We start from the raw sequence: 23,559 nt of genomic DNA on the forward strand, positions 1-23,559 counted from the left end.
GACTCCCACCTTGCTTTATTTGGTACATAAAAGTAATAAAAACTTTTCATAAAAACATAGAATCCTAAGCTTAGCAAAAAATACAAAATATGCCTGAGTATGAAAAGAAAAGGGGAAAAACATGTTTAGGCTTTGTTTATTTCTTCCATTAGGATTGCCTCTATATTTTAAGTACTTTAGTAATTTGTGTAAAAGAATCAATGATTCTATGTATGAGAAAATCCTTGGGGCAAAGAGAATTAGAATCATTGAAAAGGATTTTAATGAGTAAGCTATTTTTAAGAGAAACTTCTTACTGATTCAATTAAATGTCAGCAGCTTATGCTAGGAAAAGAAATCTCATATATAAATACGTCTGTCATTTCTAACTTAACATTTGCCATACCTTTTAAGAGAGACCAAAGACAAATGCCTTAGCAGTGAGATAAAACAATTACAGAAAAAGGCATTGACTCACTCCTAAACATGAATCATTAAAATGTTTATAATCAATTCTTTGAGATATGATTCTAAAAGATTCTTTCCTTGGAACTACAGCTTAGGAAGGTTTATGAAAGCTTTCTCTTTACAGTGCATTAAATATATCTAAAATATAGGTATATCTAAGTTTATCTAAAACATAAACTTTACTATACCTTTCTCGGCTGCTTTTTGAAGAGCTTCTTCAATTCGGGATAGCTCTTTCTGTTTAATGTCTTGCAAAGATTTTTCTTCTTTTTCAGCATCATATTTAATACCTAAAAATATATAGTTAATTCACAAATAAAGAAATGCAAATAATAAACAAATAGGAAAAGTTCAGCCTCATGATTGTGTGTGTAATGTAATTCAGTTTTTTATAAATCAAAGAACAGTTGCACTCTTTAGAAGTTTTATAAAAAGTTTAAACATAAACGATTCCTATTTATTTACAAAGCTTAATCAAAAAGGAAAAGAGGGAAGAAAGAAATTCAAAGGGAGAAAGGAAGATATGAAAAGGGATAAGAGGGGAAAAGCATGAGTAAAAAAATTAAAGGGAGAAACACAGGGAGGGCAGGAAATTTATGTTGGAAATTCAGTGTTAAACTTCTGAGTAACTACCAAAAAAATGTAATATCCAATATCAGCTGTTATTGATGTAGCTTGATAAAAAAGACTTTTAGAAAGTAATTCAAGAACATGTATCAACAATCATGAAATATACATATCCTTTTTATTTGGTAATCTCATTTCTGATAACATATCCTAAAGAAATAAAACTAAAGAATAAAAAAGATATCTATAAGGAGGTATTTATAATGTTCACTACAATAGCAAAAAACAGTAGGCAGCCCACAATGGAATTTCATAAAGCCTTTCAAAATTCTATCATCATGAAAACTGTGAAACATGTCAAAAATATCCATATATGTAAAGTGAAAAAGCCAGATCCATGTTACATACATAATGTGATAAGTGTTAGATCAAATCAACGATGTATATGGTAAAGACTGGAAGCAAAATATAAAAATAAATATTGTGTTTGTTTTACGGTTGAGAAAATTTAAGTAATTTTCCCCTAAAATGTCCCAACTTTTGTTAAAATTATATTGTTCTTGTAACTGAAAAAAACATTAGTAATGAAAGGTATTACTTAAATAAACATCACTGCTTTAAGACATTCATTAAAAATTAAAATACTATAATTGATAATGAAAAATTACCTATTCTACACACAATTTTGAGAGAACATTCACTCAAAATCAGAAGCAACAAAATGGGGGAAAAAATTTCCAATCTGTAGATTAACACATCATTTCTTAAAACTTAAGTTTATTTATTCCCCAAAAATAAATCTGCTTGATGTATCTCAACTTAATATGAAGGCTTAATTGCAAAATAATTATTCATACAGGATAGAATAAATTTAACAAGTGGTTGAAATTATGCTTTCCAAAAATAACAAAACCATTTTACATACAAATGTGGCAATATATACGTGGGTATATATGTAAAATGTATGTATATATGTGCATATGCATCTGATTAGTTTATTTAAATTATCTTCTATTTTACTAAACATATTAAAATAGTTAACCCAGGTAACAATTTAATTTCACTCTGATATTACTGAATGGTTACAACCTAAAATAACATACTTGCTCCTGGAACAATAAGCAGGTATAATCCCTCTAGGGTCGCAACAACTGCTTCTCCATAAAGGTTCTTCCAAGGAATCTTCAAAGTTAATTTATCTAAAGAAACATAATTTTAACCTTAAATTCTTATTTGGCTGCTCAAAGATACATATTTCTCACTTTCCATTAAGAAAAAAGTATAACAAAATAACAAAACCCTTCATGCATATAGTAGGTATATCACTCAGAAAAAAAATAAAAAAACCTCGAACACTAAAGTTTACAAAGACCTTTTCCATATTATATTACTATTAGAAGTAACTATTCACATTGTGCTTTATACTTTTCAAACTTTTTGATAACGATTTATTTAATATTCCTAAACTGTAGGAAGAATGAGGCACCTATTATTTCAACTTTTTAAAAAAGGAAACTCAGTCCCAGAGAGGTTAAACTGACTGCCTAAGTCCACCCAAGTCATTAGTGAGGATGCTGGAAACAGAACTAGGGCTCTTCCTCAACCAATAGTTGGCTGATGGCCTGAAACTGTACATACTGCTCTATACACACCAACAACTACATCTCTACAGCTTAACTGTAAAATGATATCTATACAAGATCCCAGGAATTGAAGCAGCAACACAAAGAAGAGTACCAAATAAACAAGAGCTTGGACAGTAGGCCAGCTGCTACAATTGGCAGAGGCCAGCACTGAAGGCAAGGTTATGTTGTTTTATGATTAGTATTGAGTTACAGGCAGTTCAGACCAGTTATATCCAAATTCCTACTTACAAACCACTTGAAAGACAGAATACATTTTCTCTCTTAGAAACATGGTATGAATATCAGGTCCTTCAGAAACTAACTGGCAAAAACTTTTTCCCTCATAATATAGATGAATTCCAGCACTAACTGTCACTAAGCCAAGTTTGGGGTTTTATGGGAAAAGGCTATGCAGAGGAGGAAAGATTAGACAAAAAGGGCATATTCTCGCTTAAATTTTGCAATGGGCAAAATCTGTCTTTGGGATTTTTCCACACTTCTTTCTTTACTCTTTTCCCAATCTCTTTCCATATCTCCAGGCAGCCAATGTCCCAATCTAACCTCAAAAGTACTAAAGCAATTCTATTCAAATCTTTTCTGATCCCCAAAGTTTTCCATATTCCAAAACAAATTACCTTGCCTCATCACAATTTAAAATATAATTCTATAAAACCTATAATTCTCTCAATATTGCTGATCAAGGCTCTTCAGAGAAATGAATCTGATTCAACTAAATCATGCCAGTATGTGAATGAATGACTAAGCTACTTGCATCGCCGGAATCGCTGGTACTTTTAAATAAAGATGCTCAAAGTTCAAAGAACTGTTATACAGTATAACAAGCTGAAGGGAAAATAAAATAATGCAATATAAATGAGGATATTTTGATTTATTTGGATGGCTACATAGGAAAGCCAGTTTTACCTGGGAATCCATTTCCAGGGTTACAATCTCAAATTACTTGTCTATTTAAATTTTTTATTTTTCTTCAGCTTGTAAACTTAATGTGTTTCTTAAATGGCTCCCATGTCAGGGAGTCTGGAGGTAATACGTATACTTATGGATCATTTCTAACTCTGATAATTTTATAGTGTGTATTAACTATATTTATAATAGATACTGTTTATAATTATCTCATCAACACCTAAAAAATTGATTTGATTGCCTTCTTGGTGAGCATGAGACTAAAAAAGTGAAAAATGCTCCTTTAGCATAACAAAAAAGGACTGCCTGTTCCTTTAACCTTTTCTTCTCTCAATTTATCCTAACCCATTATCCTCCAATTCTTCATTATCCTGAATTCCACAGAAATTTAGTTATACTACTGCCTCCCTTTTATAGAACAGGAAATTTTTTAATTTTTAAGTAAAGGGACAGATAATCCAGGAGCACCCACAAATACGTCTAGCTCTTAAAAAACCAACCCATTCTTGAGATTACTTAGCCACACTGACTCTACAAGGTTAGGTGTAATATTTTAACCTAACAGAAATATAATAACTAATATAATAACTAATAGCTTCATAAACTAAAAAAAATGATAGATATAAAGAAAATACATTTTGCATCCTTATATGTAAAGGATCTCTCATAATTCAATGAGCAACCCTAAATGAAGCCATCATATTACTATAATACTTGTAAAGCAAAAAGAACAATTTCAGAACCATTAGAAAACCTCTTCCAAAATATAAATCTAGTCGTAATATAAAGAATAGTGTGTAAGTTCTTTAGTTAAATATAACTCATACAAGTATAATACCATGGAAATGTGATTTCAATACTTGGTGCTAATTTTAGATCTCTATATAACTTCCTTGAGGACAAAGATACATTCATCCTTGCCTTTCCTGCAGCTACTTGTGTAGTCTCATACATAGCATGTGTGCATAAATATCTCAAAGATGAAAGAATCAATGAAGGCCTACAACTTCACTCTAGGATTTCAATTAAGCATGTAGGGCCACAACAATACTTCTAGAACACTACTAAACATCACCACCTCACACACACAAGGCTCTGTAAAACAGACAAACAAAAAAAGATGATGTGTACCCTAGGGTTGCTTCCAATCTAAGAGAGTTATCTCCTGTTTCAAGAGACAAAAACATGAAAGTATTATTTTATATTAAAAAAAACACATATAGGTGATATAAAGTGGACTCAAACAGAAGTATTCAAGTAATTGCTAAGAGATGCTGGAATAGCAAAAGGCAATGCCTTCCTTGACTACAAAATAATGAATGAAGAAGGAATGAGATGTGTTGAAGTAGCAGGGTGATGGAGGTGGATGGTGGCATAATGTAAAATCTCTACAATAAGAGTAAGTCATCTAGGGTTGTAATTTATATTTTTACAAAGTAAAAATCAGGTAGCATGGACTAGTTGAGAGAACTTTGTAGATTAAACTTCCTACTGAAAAATTTCTTCAATAAAGATGTATGCTTAGAGGGCCAGTCGAGTGGCGCGTTGATTAAGAGCTGGCTTGGGACACCAGAGGGCCCCAGTTCGGATCCCACATATGAGGGCCAATGACACTGCCCTCCACAGCTAAGATGCTGAACAACAGCTCAACCTGGAGCTGGGCTGCCGTGAGTCGCTAGGCTGCAATGGGTTGCCATGGGCTACCATGTGTAGCCAGCAGCCAGCGTGAGCGGCCAGCAGCTGCTGTGAGCGGCCATCCAGAAGCCGGTGACTGATCTGTCTAGCCCGGGAAGAGCGCAATGATGGTGCCAACTTGGGCCAGTGAAGCAACGTCCTCCACAACTAGACTGAAGAACAAAATGACAGCAACTTGTCTGTTCCCCTTCCCCTAACTCCCCAGCGCTGTTCCCATCCCCCAATTCCCCAATAAAAATCTTTAAAAAAAAAAAAAAAGTATATGCTTAGTTATGGATGATCTTAGTGTTTAGCTGTAAAGACTTTCTACTTACCAAAGCATATCCTCCATATCACATTGCTGCATAATATATCAAGTGAAATGCTCGCATAAAACATGAGGGAAATAAGCTATACTTAACTTTTATTTACTAGAGTTTGCAAACTATACTACTTTCACATATAAAGAAAAAGCACACAAAATTTGCTTATCAATTTTGAAAATTAAGATAATATTTTGTGTGGCAGAACCAAAACCTGAAAACTATCATTGCAGTTCAAATATCATTCCACTTTAGAGGGTAATTCTCTATGCTTTTGTCTTAGGTTCAGAATTCCAAAAGCTCTAATCAACATAAGCCAAAACATCACATTTTTGTTCAAGCTAGAAGAGATATTGTAGATTAAACAAAACAGGAAAAATAAAAACTAAAAAGGACTAAAAATAACTAAAATGAAAAGTGACAGTACTTACCAATTTGACCAGCCTTGACTTTAAAAGGAACATCCAATTCACTCTTCAGCAGTAAAAAAAAAATGTAAAGGACATTTAAATTATTCAGCTCCTCAAAAATTGCCTTGTATCATTTAAATACACGATTATCTCTAAAGAAAAACATGAAACAAATTTTCTGTATTTGACTAACTCATAAAGGATTATATTATGTTGTATAGCTGAGTTTGTATTAACTTTGACTTTGAAGAAATAATTCACAAGAGAGGCAAAATTATAAAAAGAAAGAGTTTGTAGTTGAAAAAAATAATTGGGTAAACTGGTAGTTTTAATAAACTAAACCAAGCCAGATGGAAATTCCATGAACTTTTAAAATAATAGATGGACACTGTTTATCTGAAATAGTAGAACAGGAAAAGGAAGACTCCTTTTATGTCAATAAGTTGAAAACTAAACAATTTTCAGTAACTAAAAAATTTTCTCTCAAAGAAAATATTTAGTAAGTGAATAAACGAAACAATCTTAAAAGACTGATTCATAATATACTATTTACCAACTTAGCATTTACTTTAGATAAGTTACTAACAAGTACTAATCAATAATAAACTTTCACTTTCTAGATTCCAAACCACCAGAAAGTACAAGTAACTTTTTTATGCACAGGGTACTAAACAATAACTGATAGGCACAATGATCACTGGAGTCTTTAGAATTATTAAAAATTAAACCAATCGGGGGAACGTTTTGTATTTAAGCCTCTCCTTAATAACACAGTTCATCATGCAGAAATCCAACCAGAAGTCAAAGATACGATTATAAAACATACTGTAGATTAATTAGAAATATGACCTATTAAAGAGTAAATTAATTCTTAAGTGATTTTATAAACATAACTAAGTCCAATATATTATCTAAAACTTATAGGGGGCGGGAGGCGGGGAAGATGGGGAGACTGTTGTTTTGTTTGTTTTCAGCTCAACAGTAAATGACACAAATTACTTTCTGGACCTAGGGTCTAAATAAATCTTTTACCTCTTAATATTACCATCATATTATAAGGCTATATTGTCAACGTAGTTCCGAAAATACAATTATTCATTAAATTGTTTAAATCATGCCCTTATTTACTTGAAAATATGTAAAAATTCTGAAGAAAACTTTTTCAGTAAGACAAATGTCTACTACAAAGCTATACACTCAAATTAGATCAAAGAAAAACATACCATTTTCCAAGATACTATTTTGATCATCAGGAAAAAAGATAATTTGTAAACCTTTAATCTCAGATTTTCCTACAGCAAATAGTTAAACAAGTTTCTTTGAATGACTCAGTCATTTTATCTGGCACCTGGTACCAGATAGCCAGTAGCCAAGGGTGTCTAAGAGCTTACCAGATTAAATGAGGATTCAATATAGTTAAAAAAAAAAAAAAACTTACCAGAGCATTTTCTTTTATCTGTAGATTATCTAACGCCACATTACCTTTAAAAAGAAAGAGGAAAAACATAAACATACCAATAAGTATAATCTGTCATAATGAGTACCAAACACTATGCTAAGTTCTAAGAAGACAATAGTGAGCAAAGGAAACCTAAGAACTTAAGGAGCTACTGACACAAGGGTTGTTATATATGGACAAAAATTATTAGTTGTAACATACGTTAGGTTATCGCAATGCAAAAGAAATTACAAAATATTTAAACTGCCTAACATTTAAATACACAATGAGAAAGAATTTGGAGACCTTCAGACTGTAGAACTTAAGAAAGTATCCATCATTTTGAATTATTAAGCCAAAATCTCAAAAGGACACAAATAGATGACTATTAGAACAGATCAATTATCCTGTAAGCCAAGATTCTTTCCTTAATTTTGATGTCAATGAACATTTTCTACAGGGATACGGTTCAAATTTTCTTTAATTAGTCCAACTTTTCTTAAATCTATTCAGATGCTAAGTTATAAAACCTAAAGCCATAATGACATTGTTACAGGACTCAAATTTTGAATGCTATACCTATATTTGTTGATACACCATACTTATTCTTGCTTATATAAAATCTTAAGCAAAAGTTTTCATTTCGCTTAAATTCTCTAAAGATTAATAAAAATAGTTTCAACACTAAATGTAAGCATAAATTATTCAGTTATACATTTTCTTAATCACTCATGACACATTTGTCTTTTTAAAAGTACTATGCTCCCTATGCTCTCCATAAATATTTCTCAATCAAGTAATTTTTTCCTCATAGTATTTTGGAGTGAATTTTAAAGTATACTTAATTTTATTATGACATTGTCAGAGATTTGCTTTTCCCCAGATTTATTCAAACAAACATTTGTTAAGCACCTACTATGAGTTAGCTGCTGGAAAAAGAGATGACTAGAACAACATCCCTGTTATTGAGGAGCTCAGAGCCTAGCAAAGAAGACTAAATTTCTAAAACGTAGCAAATATTCTATTGGCATTGCAACAGAAGAGTACACAAGATACAAAGGAGGAACCACCTAACTCTGCCTAGGGAGATCAAGAACTTCACAGTCTAGGAAGGTGAAGAAATATTTACCAGATGGATAAGAAAAGAGAGCAAACATACATGAATGAGTAAGACACATTTGAGAAACCACACGTAGTTTGGTGTAACTGGAAGGTGTGAGAAAAGAATAGGAAATAAAGTCAGAAAGGTTGGCAGGGGCCAGACTAACAGAGTCTTTAGGATGAAAAGTTCAGACTGGTCACAACAGAGAGACAAAATATGTATAACAGGGATGACACAATCAGAGCTATATTTTAGAAAAATTACTCTACTATCCTAAGAAATAACCATGGACCTGTCCAAACAATTTAGCTACAAGAATACTGCAATTTTGGTTATAATAGCAGAAAAGATGGATGGTTGGGCAGGAGGAAGGGAGGGAAGACCTAAAAAACTAAAAGTCCACAAAGAAGGCATAAGTCATAATACATCCATAATATAGAGCAAAAAAAAGTAGACAGGCATGGAAAAGTGTTCACAAAACATTGTTATTTAAAAATGTTAAAGAATGCCCAGCTTGATTCAATTTTAAAATTGAGAGGGAGGGAGGGAGGGAGGAAGAGAGAGAAAGAAAGAAAGAAAGAAAGAAAGAGAGAGAGAGAGAGAGAGAGAGAGAGAGAGAGAGAAAGAGAGAGAGAGAGAGAGAGAGAGAGAGAGAGAGAGAGAGAGAGAGAGAGAGAGAGAGAGAACAGCTGTTAAGACACCAAAACAATCACAGTGGTCATTTCCATACAATGAAGTTCATTTGCTGTGTATGTGTATATTTTAAAGTTTCTAAAATAAGTTGTTGAAAACTGCAATAAAAGGAGAGAAAAAGCCTAATAAATGGGAAGAAATACTACAGCAAATTAACAGGAAGAAAGAGAAAAAATATAGGCAGTTGGGGAGGTTCTATAATACAAAACACTAAAGAGAAATTAAAACCTAAAATAGGAAGTAACTTCAGGGTTGAAGAGGTGGTTAAGAGTAAAAAGTTATTTTATAGGTAGAATTGACTAAGATGTCATCAATGACCAAATGTGAGGATAATAGTCACAGAAAACTGGCATGTGTTTGGGAATCGGAAAAAAAAAATTCCTTAAGAAGTATCATATCTACAAAAATTACGCAAAGTGGAAAAATATTCCTGGATTTAATTCTTTCAGATAATGAATTACAATTGGAAACTATTCAAATCAAAAGAAGTGATCTGCACAGATGCTAGTGCATATCTAAAGCAGTCCAAACTAGTTTAACAAGATCTAAGGTCCATATGCAGACTTGTAGACTTGCTCATAAATTTTGACTGTTCTACCCAGTGACTCAACTAGTGGGAGTGCTCAGAAATAATATGCATTAGATATGAAGCATTTTTTAAACAACATTAAGACACTAACATAATGTGTATGAAAATATAAATGTCTTTATAAAAAGTGGGCTATTGGGGCGGCTGGTTAGCTCAGGTGGTTAGAGCACAGGGTGCAGTACTCATAACATCAAAGGTTACTGGATGAATCCCCACATTGACCGCTGAGATGTGCCCTTCCCAACCAGACTGAAACAACTACTTGACTTGGAGCTAATGGGTCCTGGAAAAACACACTGTTCCCCAATAAAATTTCTATAAAAAAAAAAGTGGGCTATTTCTACTGCAGTGGCACTTTTGATTTTTTAATGAAGTAACAGATAATATTTAAGATGTGAAATACTAAAAGCTGGCAACATGGCTAACAGAGTTAAACAAGTATATTTAGAAAGACAGACAAAAAGATAATATCGCTAGGAGTTAGGATTAAGGATTTTTATTAATGTTTTCCAGTGTTCAGGTTTTAATAATATTCAGATAATACTTTTATGTTAAAATTACTATACAAATTGTAATAAGAAATGGGGAAACCAAACAAAGGTAAACTGTAATGTCAACATGACCTCAATATGTTTTTATAAACTCCTACTGTATCTAATATCCACCTTACCTACAAACACATAAAAAAAGAACTATTTCTGCAACTTACTGTCTAGCAAATGCATATTTCCTCTCTGAAAAATGTGAATGTTATCTAAAAAACAGTAAATATAATGATGAAGTAAGAATGATATATTCTATAAATTATTTGCACTGAAGGAGGAGCCACTAGTCCTAACATAAAGAAAAGGGGAAGGAATAGCAGCACATTTCAGATTAACACCAGGGTAAAAGTGCATTCATTCAACCAGTAGATGACTGCCTTATCTCGGTAAGGCACTGTGCTAACAAGTACTCTTCCACTAAGCTACACGCTTTTCTGCAGATACATATGTAGGAGTTTTACTGTTTAACCTACGAATGTCAGAAATTCTGTTTAAATAAAAATAATGTATAAACCTAAGATTAAAGCAGACCCCTTCCTAAATACCAACCATTTTATATTTAACTGAATACTGACAAAAAGGTTAAGATTTAGTTTTCCATGTCTACATCAAGATAACATGATAATTTCATACACGTGCAAGTAACTTTACAGCTATAGCCAGATTACCTGGGCTAAGAACACATATGGGTCATGAGAAGCTCCTGGAAACCTGGAGGAAGGGTAAATATTTGTGTCTAATCTTTTTTAAAAGAGGAAAAAATGACTAATAATTGGAGATAGGTAAATTTAACTCTGCCAGCAAGTAAGGCCCTGAAGCCAATCCCACAATCAGGCATCTCTAGAAGGAAATCACTTCACAGAGCTTCCTTACTCGTCTGTCACATTGGTCTCTTTGGAACTTCACGGGATTAGAGACGCCTGATTTTGATCTTTATGATTCTCAGTAATAAACTAGAAACATTTTGGATGAGCATACATGGCTAGAGAGTCAAACATAAAATTTTAAAGCTAATCGTGAATTATACTTTAAGAAGCACCTTAAAAGGCCAAATCCTGCGTCAAAATTTATCTAATAATCTTTACTATATCTATAACATAAACACTCATTTATGAAAGTATATAAAAATATTCCGACATTCATTTTCCAAGGAAGTGAGCTCAAGTAAACGATTGGTTTTTAAAGCATATATCAAATTATTTTAATAACTAATGTTTTAGTAAAAATCACTAAACAAAAGATTGTAGTGCTTCATTTCAATTGAATGTAGCTATTTAACCCAAATTAAACAATCTAGGCTCCTTTTAAGTAAGAGTTCACAGTGCCTTTGTCATAGGAGGAGAAGGTGGGAGAGAGAGAGGAAGCAGTTGACTCTTAACTCTTTCCATTTCCCTACTGAAATAGGAAGTCTTGGCAAAGAAAGCTAGAAATCTGCCATGTTACCACGGAACTTTCTCCCTTCCAATACGCTGCAGAGTTCTCATAATAGAGCAGCAGTGTGGCACAGCTTCCAAACAGGATGGGTTACCAAAGTACCAGCTTCCAGTTTCATTTCTAAAAAAGGGATGAATTTTTAACTTATGATGCTCTTTAAATATGTGGAAAGGTGTTTTCAATTTAAATTTTTAAGCATTACTTTAATAACTGAGCCTAAATATATTACAGTGCAATATTGAACTTTTTGTTATTTTACATGCTATAAGACAAGCTAATAAGAAATGTGGCCTTCACCACACCAAGTTTTGGCAGGGAGGAAAGAACTAAAAAAAATTCCTGTATAAGTTTAGAAATATCCAGATACTACTATGTTTTATGTGTCAAGGTAAAAAGCAGCAAAGACACCTGCTTTTTTCTTCCATTCTCAAGGTACCCTACAGCTACCTATTAAGACAATGTAATGTAATCCAAGTAGCAGCATGAGGCTGGAATTTATCTTCATTTATCTTGTCATATTTTATGACAGTGGCTCTTTGCTCATCAGTATTGCGTGAAGAACAAAAAGGAAAGATACATTTGACTACCATTTCTTACCATAAAGGCAGTGCAAGTGGCAGTGTGACTTCCCTAATAAAGGAGCTCAGACTGCTCTAACCCTTCAAATCACAGAAGTTTAAACCAGAAGAGATGACCTTGTGTAACCCTCTCATTCACCGATAAGAAACTAATTGTCACTGGTCAGTAACTTGCCAAAAGCCACACACCTAGGCCTTATCAAAGAAGGAACTAGATCCCAGGTTTCCTCCTTCCTTACACTGCTCTGCTCCAACAGTATCTGCCAGCCGGTCAAAGAGGCTCAGGGGTAGGGTGAAGGGCAGTACAGTCATCAGCACAGGCTCAGCCTGGTTTGAAGAGCTACAAACTCTGAGGGCACTCCATCTGGCTCCTACTCCTGGTCACTGTAGCCACACCTTACATCCAGCCTCTAAGTATGTTCTACATTGTCAAATGGAAATGAGAGCAGAATTCTGAATGGAGGCTTTTCCTGCTGACTTTCCACTTTATATCACTTCAAAAAATCATAGGCAAAGGTTCTACATTACAACATTACTTAAACCAAATTGCAAAAGATCTGGTGTTTCAACATACCTCTTCAAACATTTGTTACTCTTTAAACAATTATATTCTGGACACACCTCAATTAGCCAAGGGCTGTGCAATTTATCTCCTGGTAGTAGTTTGCAGGGCAACAAACACCTAAATAAACCTTCCTACCTGCCTAGGCGGCAACATGCCCACCAGGCACTTTTCTGAACCTTTGAAAACCTGACTTACAAACTAGCTGGCAGGTAATAGAAATATTGTAAGTATAAATTCAAATGCAAATAGGTTTGGTTTAAGACATTTTTTTGGAAAATAAGAAATGTTTAGCTATATGGTGTTAGCTTTACACAAAATCATCACACTACAGAATATGAAAACCCTAAAATCTGAAGCCTCGAAGAAACATACGTCTGACAATTAAGTTCGCAAACTGGTTGCAATGATGTTGCTAACCTTTTTGGATATCAGAGGAATTATCATGAACTTGTACTAACTGGACAGTTAACCAAGTTTACTATTTGGCAGTGTTGAAAAGGCTGCGTGAAAAAGTTAGACGACCTGAACTTTTCGCCACCAATTCATGGCTCTTGCATCACAACAATGCACCAGCTCACACTGGCACTGCCCATGAGAGAGTTTTTAGCCAGTAAACAAATAACTGTATTGGAACATCCTCCCTACTCACCTGATCTGTCCCCCAATGACTTTTTTACCAGAAGATAAGAAAATATTGAAAGGAAGACATTTTGATGACATTCAGGACATCAAAGGTAATATGACAACAGCTTTCTGATGGCCATTCCAGAAAAAGAGTTCCAAAATTGCTTTGAAGGGTGGACTAGGTGCTGGCATCGGTGCAAAGCTCCCCAAGGGGAGTGCTTCAAAGGTGACGGTAGTGATGTTCAGCAATGAGGTATGTAGCACTTTTTCTAGTGTGATTTTGTAAACTTAATATCAGATCTCATATTTATGAAAATAAAACAAAGCAGGCTGTTTTCCATTACTTAGCTAGATCTGTTTATCATCACTATTCCTTTTAGTATTAACATTTTAACAACTAAAATTACAAAGGATTTTCACATCATTTATCTCACACACACAGTGTTATTTCTCTATTTTACAGATCAGGAGACAGAGACTTAAAGAATGCTTCTCCAATTTACAGGCAATATCCACAGTACACTTCTGATTCTAGGCATTCAAATAACTTTACCCATCCTTGTCACTCTACAACTATGTTTACTGTGAAATCCACATGCCTAAATATTTATGAATGTACGTACAGCACAGTCTATTTCAAATTATGTTAACACAACATTTTGAATCTTAAAACTGTCTCCTGATATCATCCAAAGAAAGATGATGCTTTTTTCTGACATGATCCCTAACAATCACTTAGTTTCTTAGTTATAAATTTCATGAGGCATACACTTCCTCTAAGTCCTTTTTTACTTGTCTCTACAACTTGTTCAGCATCCTGAAGTTCTCCTATAAATGTAGAAGACAATCTCAATATTTTCCTTAGCTAGGGTTTCTCAAGAAACATTTTGGGCTGGATAATTCTTTGTTGTGGGGAGCTGTCCTCTGCATTGTAAGATGCAGCAATATTCCTGGGGTCTACTCACTAGAGATACCAGTAGCACACCTCCACCCCTCAATGTGAAAATCAGAAACATTTCAGATATTGCCAAATATCCCAACTTGGGGGCAAAATCATCCCAGGTTGAAAATCACTGCCTTAGTTAGCCTAGTCAAATACTCCAGTTAAGGAGTATCAACTTAATTTACCATTTGTTTCCAAAGAATGGTAATATCAGCTGTGTGAAATTTTTACAGGTTAATTCTTCCTTTCTCAAGATGCAAGAATTTCACAAGAAAAAAACTGAAAAAGCCAAACTGTGACATATAAACCTTATCTAATAAAGCAAACAGTTTTCAAATCAGATTATATAAAAATTTCAATTCTTTATAAAACTTGCCAACATCATGGATGTTATAAATATCAGCTATTTTATTAAACTATCTTAATATTCCCACTTATTTACCATAAAAAGTTTAAATTTCTTCAAGAATATTTTCAAAGAATAGAAATAGTCAACTTATATATCTTGCCTTTCTATTTTAATGGGGGAATTAGTGTTATAAATAAAATATTCCAAGGAATATTCTGTAAAAGCCCATGACTTATAGCTTCCTTTATAACTATTACAAAAATAAAAAGCAGCAAAACATTACAGAAGTGGGATGATAAAGCTGGGGGAATTCCCTACTGGACTCCACTGCATACAATTCCTGAAAAAAAAAAATGAGTTTATTTGCTCAGGCCTTTACAAGGTTGATGTATTCTGAAGGCAGAATACCTTATTCTGAAAGGAAGAAAATGAGATGAAAGAAAATTTCTTTTCCCACATTTTGCCAAAAAGGAAAGGAGTAAATGAAATAAAATTATGGCGTTTTAATTTCAGTTGCAAAAAAGTTAAAAATCCTCGGGCAGTATACTTCAAATTTTCACAGTGAAAAACATTTACATTAGAATCACAGAGTATTGGCACTGGAAGGACGCTGCGATGTCACCAACTCCATCCCCTAATTTTAAAGAAAAAGGAAAATAAGATTTGGAATGGAAGGAATCTTCCATTCTTTTCCACAAACTTTATTTTAAAAAAATGTCTGCAGTAAATAGGGCACAATATTATAACTTGGGTAAGTGATTTTGAGTAGTGATCACTACTCAATAGGAATATTATGTTATCTTTTATAATTTTTTCTACTCAAGTGTAAATTAAGATGAAGAAACTAAGGCCCAAGAAGGTAAATGGCTTGTCCAACATAGTAACCTAGAACCCAGGTTTCCTAAATGCTAGGCTAGTGCCCTTTCAGATTTCAAATGTTTACAAACTAGAAGGAATAACTTGTATTATTAGACAGTACTTTAAAGAAACACTTGATCCCTTCAGAAGGCACTGGACATTTCACTCCTTAAATTTAGTCTCCTTCTTTACTTCTTTCTCTTTCATTAAACTTAGTGCTGGGGGGGAGGGGTGTTATACAAAGGATGTACTGTTGGGCAAACCAAACTAAATCAATCAAGTGATCAGTAACTTATAAAAAGCAGCCTCTGCCACAATTTAGACCACCATCTATGGTTCTATTAACAACACTGACCAATATAAATATATGGTTCACATATGTAATTACAGTTGAGCCTTGAACTGGGCAGGTTCAAAAAAATCATCATATATGGGCTGGCCAAGTGGCGCGATGGTTGAGAGCTGGCTTGGGATGCCAGAGGGCCCCGGTTCGGATCCCACATGTGAGGGCCAGTGATACTGCCCTCTACTAAAAAAAAAAAAAAAATCATCATATAAATGGATCCACCTAATTCAAACACGTTGAAGGGTCAACTATACATTTTAGGTTTTTTTTAAAAAGTAAAAAGAAACGTGGACTAAATTTTAATAATATATTGAATTTAACTCATTATAATCAAATACTATTTCAACATATAATCAACATTAAAAATTTTGAGATATTACTCTCTCCTACTGAGTACTGTCAAAACTCGGTGTGTATTTTATACTTACAGCAGCCTCTGTTCCCACTAACCACATTTCGAGTGCCCAATAGCCACAGTGACTAGTGGCTACTCTATTGGACAGCGCGGGTCTATAAACGACCTTTTGACTGAATTAAAAGCAGTTCCATCCATCTGAGTAATTCTTTGGATTTCCCTCCAAACCTGCCAAAATTCCTAAGTCTTTTGTAGTTAGAAAGTACCCTCAGTGCCCCCAAAGCTTAACGCGTGGTGAAAATCATTGAGCTTTTCAAAGAGTATGCAAGCATAACTTACTGCCTCCTTCGATACACTTAACCCCTAGGATGTTAGAAACGTTGGCATCAATTCTTGGGCATGCACCTAATTAATGATGATGCTGGTCTTAGCTTGAATTCCTTCCTATCGCTCCAAAACAAAACTGAAAGTCTTCTTATTGAGGGAAAAGTCAATATGAAAGGAAGAAATCCCTTTCTCCGAAGTATTAGGAGTAAGGACTCGTATCCACACGCCTTTCGCAATGATCTTCCCCGCCCATCCCCTTCCCAAATCCTGCAATCCTAGGGAAGGAAGCCAGCCCCTGGTCACAGGCCAGAGAAGATAACTGCGAAACGCAATTCGTTTCTTTTTCCTTGGTGCCACTTTATCTGAGCGTGTGTGACCACGCAGCCATCCCCACTCCACGCGGTGCGGGAGCAGGAAGGGTATTTTTATGCAGTGGAACCAAAGGGGCCACACTGAGGGCAGCGAGACGACCCCACCCCCACCCCCACCCGAAGGTAGGTAGGGTGGGGCAGGGGCTTGGGTCTCAGGGCCGGTCCCCCGGACCTAGAGGAGGCGGAGGCGGGCACAGGCCTCCCAGCGCCCCGCACCTGCCGCCCACGGAAGGGGCCCCCGCCGACGCCCTTCCCAGAGGCGGAGTCTCGTGAGGCAAAGGGAGCAGGGCCCCGGCTGGAGCCGGGGCGGGGAGCCAGCGGCAGGCGCCCCTCGGCCAGCGCCGGCAACCCGCCGGCCGCGCCCTCACGCTTACCGCCCCAAATGCCCAGCTTCAGCTGGGACTTGTTCAGGTTCTCTACATAGTCCCCCAGGAAACGGTTCAGCAGGTCCGCGACCACCGACTCCAGCACCATGGTGGAGCTGAGCCGGCGGGAGAGGGAGGAGCCGGAACCGCCGGGCGCAGCTGAGGGCGGCGACCCGCGCCGAGAATGACAGCCCCTCCGGCGCCGGCCGGCCCGCCCCTGCGCCGCGCGCGTGACCCGACCTGTGCGCAGGCGCGCCGCCGCCCGGGACGGAGGTGCGTGGTCCCAACTGCAGCCTTGCTGTTTCGTGACGGCCGCAGGCGAGGGAGTGAGGAGCGGCGGGAAAGCTAGCTTTGGGTGGTACCGAGCGGCCTGCACCAAAGGAAAAGGATATTAGAGAAAAGGAGGTTAGGAGTTGCCGAGCACAGGGACATGTTTGTGGCCGCTCGGCTTGCCAGCTGTCGCCTTCTATTGATCGCGGGTGCTCAGAGCTCAACCATCTCGGGAGAAAGCTCGCGTCGCCTCGCGAGGAGCCGACCTGAGGGGCGCTGAGCTTCCCAGACCTGGAGTCCATACTGAGCACCTGCAAAGCAACCACCCCTTCAGGTGGGGAATTGGAGGCTCTGGACCTTTGTTGGGATATTTATCAACTCTGCCTAGGGCAAGGTCTCTGCTTTTTGCTTTCTGAAAACACTTTAATAATTTAAAAGTGGGAAACTAGGGAACAGAACCGCATCATAAAATGGCACATAGTATGGGAACTGAATATGCATTTTGTTCTTAAGTCATTCTTTTATTACTTATTGTTTGATTTCACCCATAATTAACTCAGCCACTTATTAAACTATCTCACTACGGAAATAAAGAACAAAACGTTGTACTTCCTTTTTTTAGTTTACATGTGGGTTACCAGTTATTTGTACATTACTTTCTTCCATGCTATCCTTCAACTTGGATATAGCAAGATGTTGACAGCAGGGTTTTTATAATTCAAGGACTTTCTATGTTAGTGAAATATAATTACCCGTTGAGAAACCAATTCTCTTTAGAGAACTGGACTTTTCTTTTTCTAAAACATATTTCAAAAAGCTGTTGAGATACAAAAAACAAACCTAAGAAACGTAATGTAGCCCCATGCATTTATTAAATGCTTTGCTACATATTACATCTGAAAAACTGAATTGTTTTTAAACAATTGTTAGACTGAATGTGTTTCCCAAAGTTCATATGTTGAATCCTAACGCTAAGGTGATGGATGGTGTTAGGAGGTGGGGCTTGGGGAGGTAATTAGGTAATTGGGCAGAGCCTTCATGGATGGGAGGTACTCTAATAAAAAGGACCCCAGAGAGCTCCCTCCCCCTTCCACCATGTGCAGATATCTTCAGAAGACTGAACCAGGAAGCAGGCCCTCAGGAAACACTGAATTGGGTGGCACCTTTACCTTGGACCTCGCAGCCTCCAGAACTGAGAGAGAAATTTGCACTGTTTAAACCACCTACTCTATGGTATTTTGTTACAACAGCCTGCAAGGATTAAGGATCAATAAGAAAAATAATTTCTTAAATTCAAAGTCCACTGGAGAAGGAAAAAAAGTTAAAATGTCTATAATGAGTGTTGTGTAAAATGGATGTAAAAGAACCAATACTAACCAGTACTATCAATATCCACCTTCTTTCCACCAGTACTATCAATATCCACCTCCACTCCGGCACACAGAGAATATAATCCTTAACCATTTGTTTTTGCTAGCTCAATCATACTGACAAAATACCTAGAGGTAATTTGCACTTCTTTTCTTCACCATCCACAACCAATTAACAGCTAAGCCTATCAGTTCTGCTTTTGCCATATTTCCTAAATTCTCTTTATGTCTCACCTGGACCATGCAATCACCTTCTAACTGGCCTCCTGGCCTTCAGTTTCTCCCTTCTCCATCCATCTGCACACTCCCACCGAAACTATGTTCCCAAAGCACAGGTGAGCTCAGGTTAAACAACTGCTCAAAAACACCCAATAGGGGCCGGCCGAGTGGCGCGTTGGTTAAGAGCTGGCTTGGGACGCCAGAGGGCCCCGGTTCAGATCCCACATATGAGGGCCAGTGACACTGCCCTCTACAGCTAAGATGCTGAACAACAGCTCAACCTGGAGCTGGGCTGCTGTGAGTCACCAGCTACGGTGTAGGCTGCAGCCCCCAGTGTAGGCTGCAGCCCCTGCTGCAGTGGGTTGCCAGGGGCTACCCTGTGTAGCCAGCAGCCGCAGTGAGTGCCAGCAGCCGCAGTGAGGGGCCATCCAGAAGCCGGCGACTGATCTGCCTCGCCTGGGAAGAGCGCAATGATGGTGCCAACTTGGGCCAGTGAAGCAATGTCCTCCACAACTAGACTGAAGAACAAAACGACAGCAACTTGTCTGTTCCCCTTCCCCCAACTCCGCAGTACTGTTCCCATCCCCCAATTCCCCAAGAAAAATCTTTAAAAAATAAAAAACCACCCAATAACTTCCCAGTTTTCAGAACGCCTTCCTCAATCTGTCCCCAAGTTGTTTGTAGTCCACCTCCAACAGTCCCTCTCTCCTTGTACACTCTCACCAACTAGCACTGAGGGGAATGCAAAAAAAAACTATATTAAGTTCTGGTTGGGACAGTCTCATACCATAAAAAGTTTAGAAACGAACAATGCAAGGATATATGAATAACAGTGCAACATGATATGAAAGGTGCCACAGGAAGAATAGAATGGTCAAGCAAATGGAACAGAGATGTAGTCTGGTTGGAGAAGTGGGCAATAATAATCCTGTAATAATTCCTTGTACTTCTATGGTAATTTATACTTTTCAAAGAATAATTCATATGGGTGCTTTTATATGCATTATTCCATTTTAGTAATATTTTTTCAATTATACTCCATGAGCCATCATGCCATTATTATGCCAAGGTATGCATTTTCATGTAATCCTCACAAAAGATCTGTGAGATAAGTAATGCAGGTAGTACTGTCCCCATTTTATAGGAATATTAAGTGATTTACCCAAAATTACACAGCATGTATTATTTTCCTCCAGCTCCCTGAGCACTGCCACCCTTTTCTCTTTCAATAATTACAGTTAAGTCACCACTAGGCTAATAATACTTCTTACTTTGAAAGAAAAGTTAATGACAAAATAGAAAATCTCAGGGTGGAAAATTCGGTTCAAAATTGTTAGTATAAATAATGCTATTGCCATACAGTATTAAAAGCTTTTAAATTTTAATATTTTCCTCTTTAAGTTTTGAGGGATTATTATGTGCACACAGTAATGCCCCAAATTTTCCATACTTCTTGAAGAAGAAATTTACAGTGCTAATCCAAAACAAACCATAACTAATGTCAAGAAACACCACTATCACTCAAATGTATAGCACAATACCAAACGGAATTTGGATACAGAGATTATCTAAAGAAACTGAACATTCTAATAATTACAATTCTTAGATTAATTCCGGCTCTGATCAATGAGAAGGACAACAAAGGCAACTGTAAAGCTAAACTGCAGTGAGAGGTTGAGCAATAAACATGGATGAGTAAAACATTTCTTCTGTTAAAAACGAAGGTCAAAATTACTGACACTTAAAAAAATAACTCCTAAAAATTGAAAAATAAGAAATTATACCTTCACACTACCCCATACCCACATCCCATTATCCAACCCTGGAGTTTGTTGAGAAAAGCAAACAGGATTTCGGGGGTGAGGGGGAAGGAAATAGAGAACACTGGAGAATAAAGGTAATACCATAGACTGTCAGAAAAGTTAGCAAGTGTAACTGGAAGGAAGCACAGACGTAGACTGTAGAATGTTCGAACCAGAAGAAAACAAACATCTAGTTAACCCAACCTTCTTATTTGACAGATGGAGACCCTGAGTGCAAGAGAGGCTTAAGGGATTTACCAAAGTCCCACAACAAGTTAGTGAATTTAGAGCTAAAACCCAAGTGTCCTGACTCCCTGGTCCCTGTTCTTGCCAGTACTCCATACTCTAGTTTTGTTGAATGAGATGGATAAGTCAGAACATCAGTATTTTATTTGGTTGTAAGTTCTCGTTTTCCTTGACACCCAGCCTTCTATATATTATTGTTTAACTCTGCTTTAAATTGTTCAGTTTCCTTCTACTCCAAGAGCACCACTTGCCTCGATGGTGTGTGATCTATTTATGCTTATTTCACAGAATTGTTTGCCACTATCATTACTAGATGTTCCCATGGCTATACCTGTGAGACTTTCTCTGAGTAGATTTGTGTTCCAGGCATAGGGCCTCACCCTGTTACGCCATCCTCCCAAATACTGCATGGTTTGTGCCTCCAAAATAAGTTAAACATAAGGCTTAATGTGGTCACAGGGGAACAGCCACGTGAGGACACATCTCTGCTGTTTTCAAGAAACCTTATACAGGAAATGCTTCTAAAGTGTTATTGAAGAAGGTGAGTTGTTAACAAAAACAAAGCAAATCTGCTTTGCTTGGCCAGTAAGAGAATTGTTTTTAAAGGAATCCATGTGTGAATCAGCGAATCTGACCAAGCAAACCTGTATAATAACAGCTGTTAGCCAGCACTTACTGTGTGAGAAGCATTTCATGCATTTTTTAACCCTCACAGTAATCTCATGTGGTAGGTATTATATTATTACCTCTATTATACAATACAACATGGACTCAAAGAGGTTAATTTAACTTGCTCACATCCCACAGCTAAAATGTTGCATAACAGATTTGAACCTAGGACAGATTCACTCCAAAGGACATATTTCTTCACCCCTACATCATTTCTCATGCCCTGGTGCTTTTTTTCTTTTCCCCACCACAACATAACTGTGCTTAACAACTTTTCAGCTAGCTTCTCAGATTGTGAGCCTCACCATTTTAACCAAGGGCTCTCTGGGCTCTCACTTACAATGCTAACAGCATCTTGTCTCCTGAGGAAAGTTGAGTCAAAACATGCACACGACCCTTGAGTATATAACTGGTTATTATTCTCCCATAGATTTAACATAACACTGGCCCAGGAATTTTTCCAGGAGTGGAGATGATATAAAAACAAAGAAGTAGCTAGTTAAGGTCATGGTAAACCCTGGGACCCACGAACCCTGCTCCCCAGACTACCAGGTCTGGCAATTAAGTTCACAAACTCATCCTAGAAAAAGTGCTACACATCTCATTGATGAATATCACTACCTTCACCTTCAAAGTACTCCCCTTGGGAAGCTAAGCACTGATGCCAGCACCTAGTCCACCCTTCAAAGCAATTTTGGAACTCATTTTCTGGAATGGCCATGGGAGCTGTCGTCGTTATTACCCTTGATGTGATGAATGTCATCAAAATGTCTTCCTTTCAATATTTTCTTTATCTTTGGGTAAAGAAAGAAGTCATCGGGAGCCAGATATGGTGAGTAGGGAGGGTGTTCCAATACAGTTATTTGTTCACTGGCTAAAAACTTCCTCGCAGACAGTGCTATGTGAGCTGGTGCATTGTTGTGATGCAAGAGCCATGAATTGTTGGCAAAAAGTTCAGGTCGTTTTCGTCTGATTTTTTCACGCAGCCTTTTCAGCACTTCCAAATAGTAAACTTCGTTAACTGTTTGTCCAGTTAGTACAAATTCATAATGTATAATCCCTCTGATATCAAAAAAGGTTAGCAACATCATTACAACAAGTTCACGAACTTAATTGTCCGCATTTGTATATCGTGTTCAATGCTGTCTTCTTACTCTTGACTTAGTCATATGGAATTCAAATATTTCATCCGCATCATTTCATTCCTCTCCTGACAGATGTACATAGCTGATATGATCTTGTACAGCCTGGGTCCACCTGCCTAGTATAGTGGCTGGAACCCAGGAAGCATTCAGTAAGTATTGCTTTGAATGAATTAATGAATTAATGAACATTTGCTCTCTTCTGCAATAACAGTTAATAGAATATCTGACATTGTGTATGTTGGGCTCTATGCTAAACTCTTCATATGCATTATCTTATTATATACTCAAACAACCCAATAGTAGATACTATTATGATAATGGTGTGCCTCTTATAAGGTCACTAATCCCATTACCTCCCAAAGGTCTCACCTCCTAATTTTACATTT

At 36.7% G+C, this 23,559-nt stretch overlaps 1 protein-coding gene across 1 annotated transcript in view; it reads right to left on the reverse strand.

Annotated features, from left to right (window-relative positions):
• VPS13C (vacuolar protein sorting 13 homolog C) overlaps window positions 1–17,646 on the reverse strand; it is a 178,169-nt gene extending 160,523 nt beyond the window's left edge. Inside the window, exons 1-5 of the mRNA XM_019650776.1 lie at window positions 17,462–17,646; window positions 7,409–7,452; window positions 5,992–6,034; window positions 2,118–2,213; window positions 636–737 (exon numbers count right to left, since the gene is read on the reverse strand). Of these exons, the coding sequence (XP_019506321.1) occupies window positions 636–737; window positions 2,118–2,213; window positions 5,992–6,034; window positions 7,409–7,452; window positions 17,462–17,561 (385 nt within the window). The 5' untranslated portion in view covers window positions 17,562–17,646. The remainder of the gene's footprint in view (window positions 1–635; window positions 738–2,117; window positions 2,214–5,991; window positions 6,035–7,408; window positions 7,453–17,461) is intronic.
• Between the last annotated feature and the right edge of the window lie 5,913 nt (window positions 17,647–23,559).

Source organism: Hipposideros armiger, unplaced genomic scaffold, assembly GCF_001890085.2.
Source record: "Hipposideros armiger isolate ML-2016 unplaced genomic scaffold, ASM189008v1 scaffold_147, whole genome shotgun sequence".
NCBI lineage: Eukaryota > Metazoa > Chordata > Mammalia > Chiroptera > Hipposideridae > Hipposideros > Hipposideros armiger.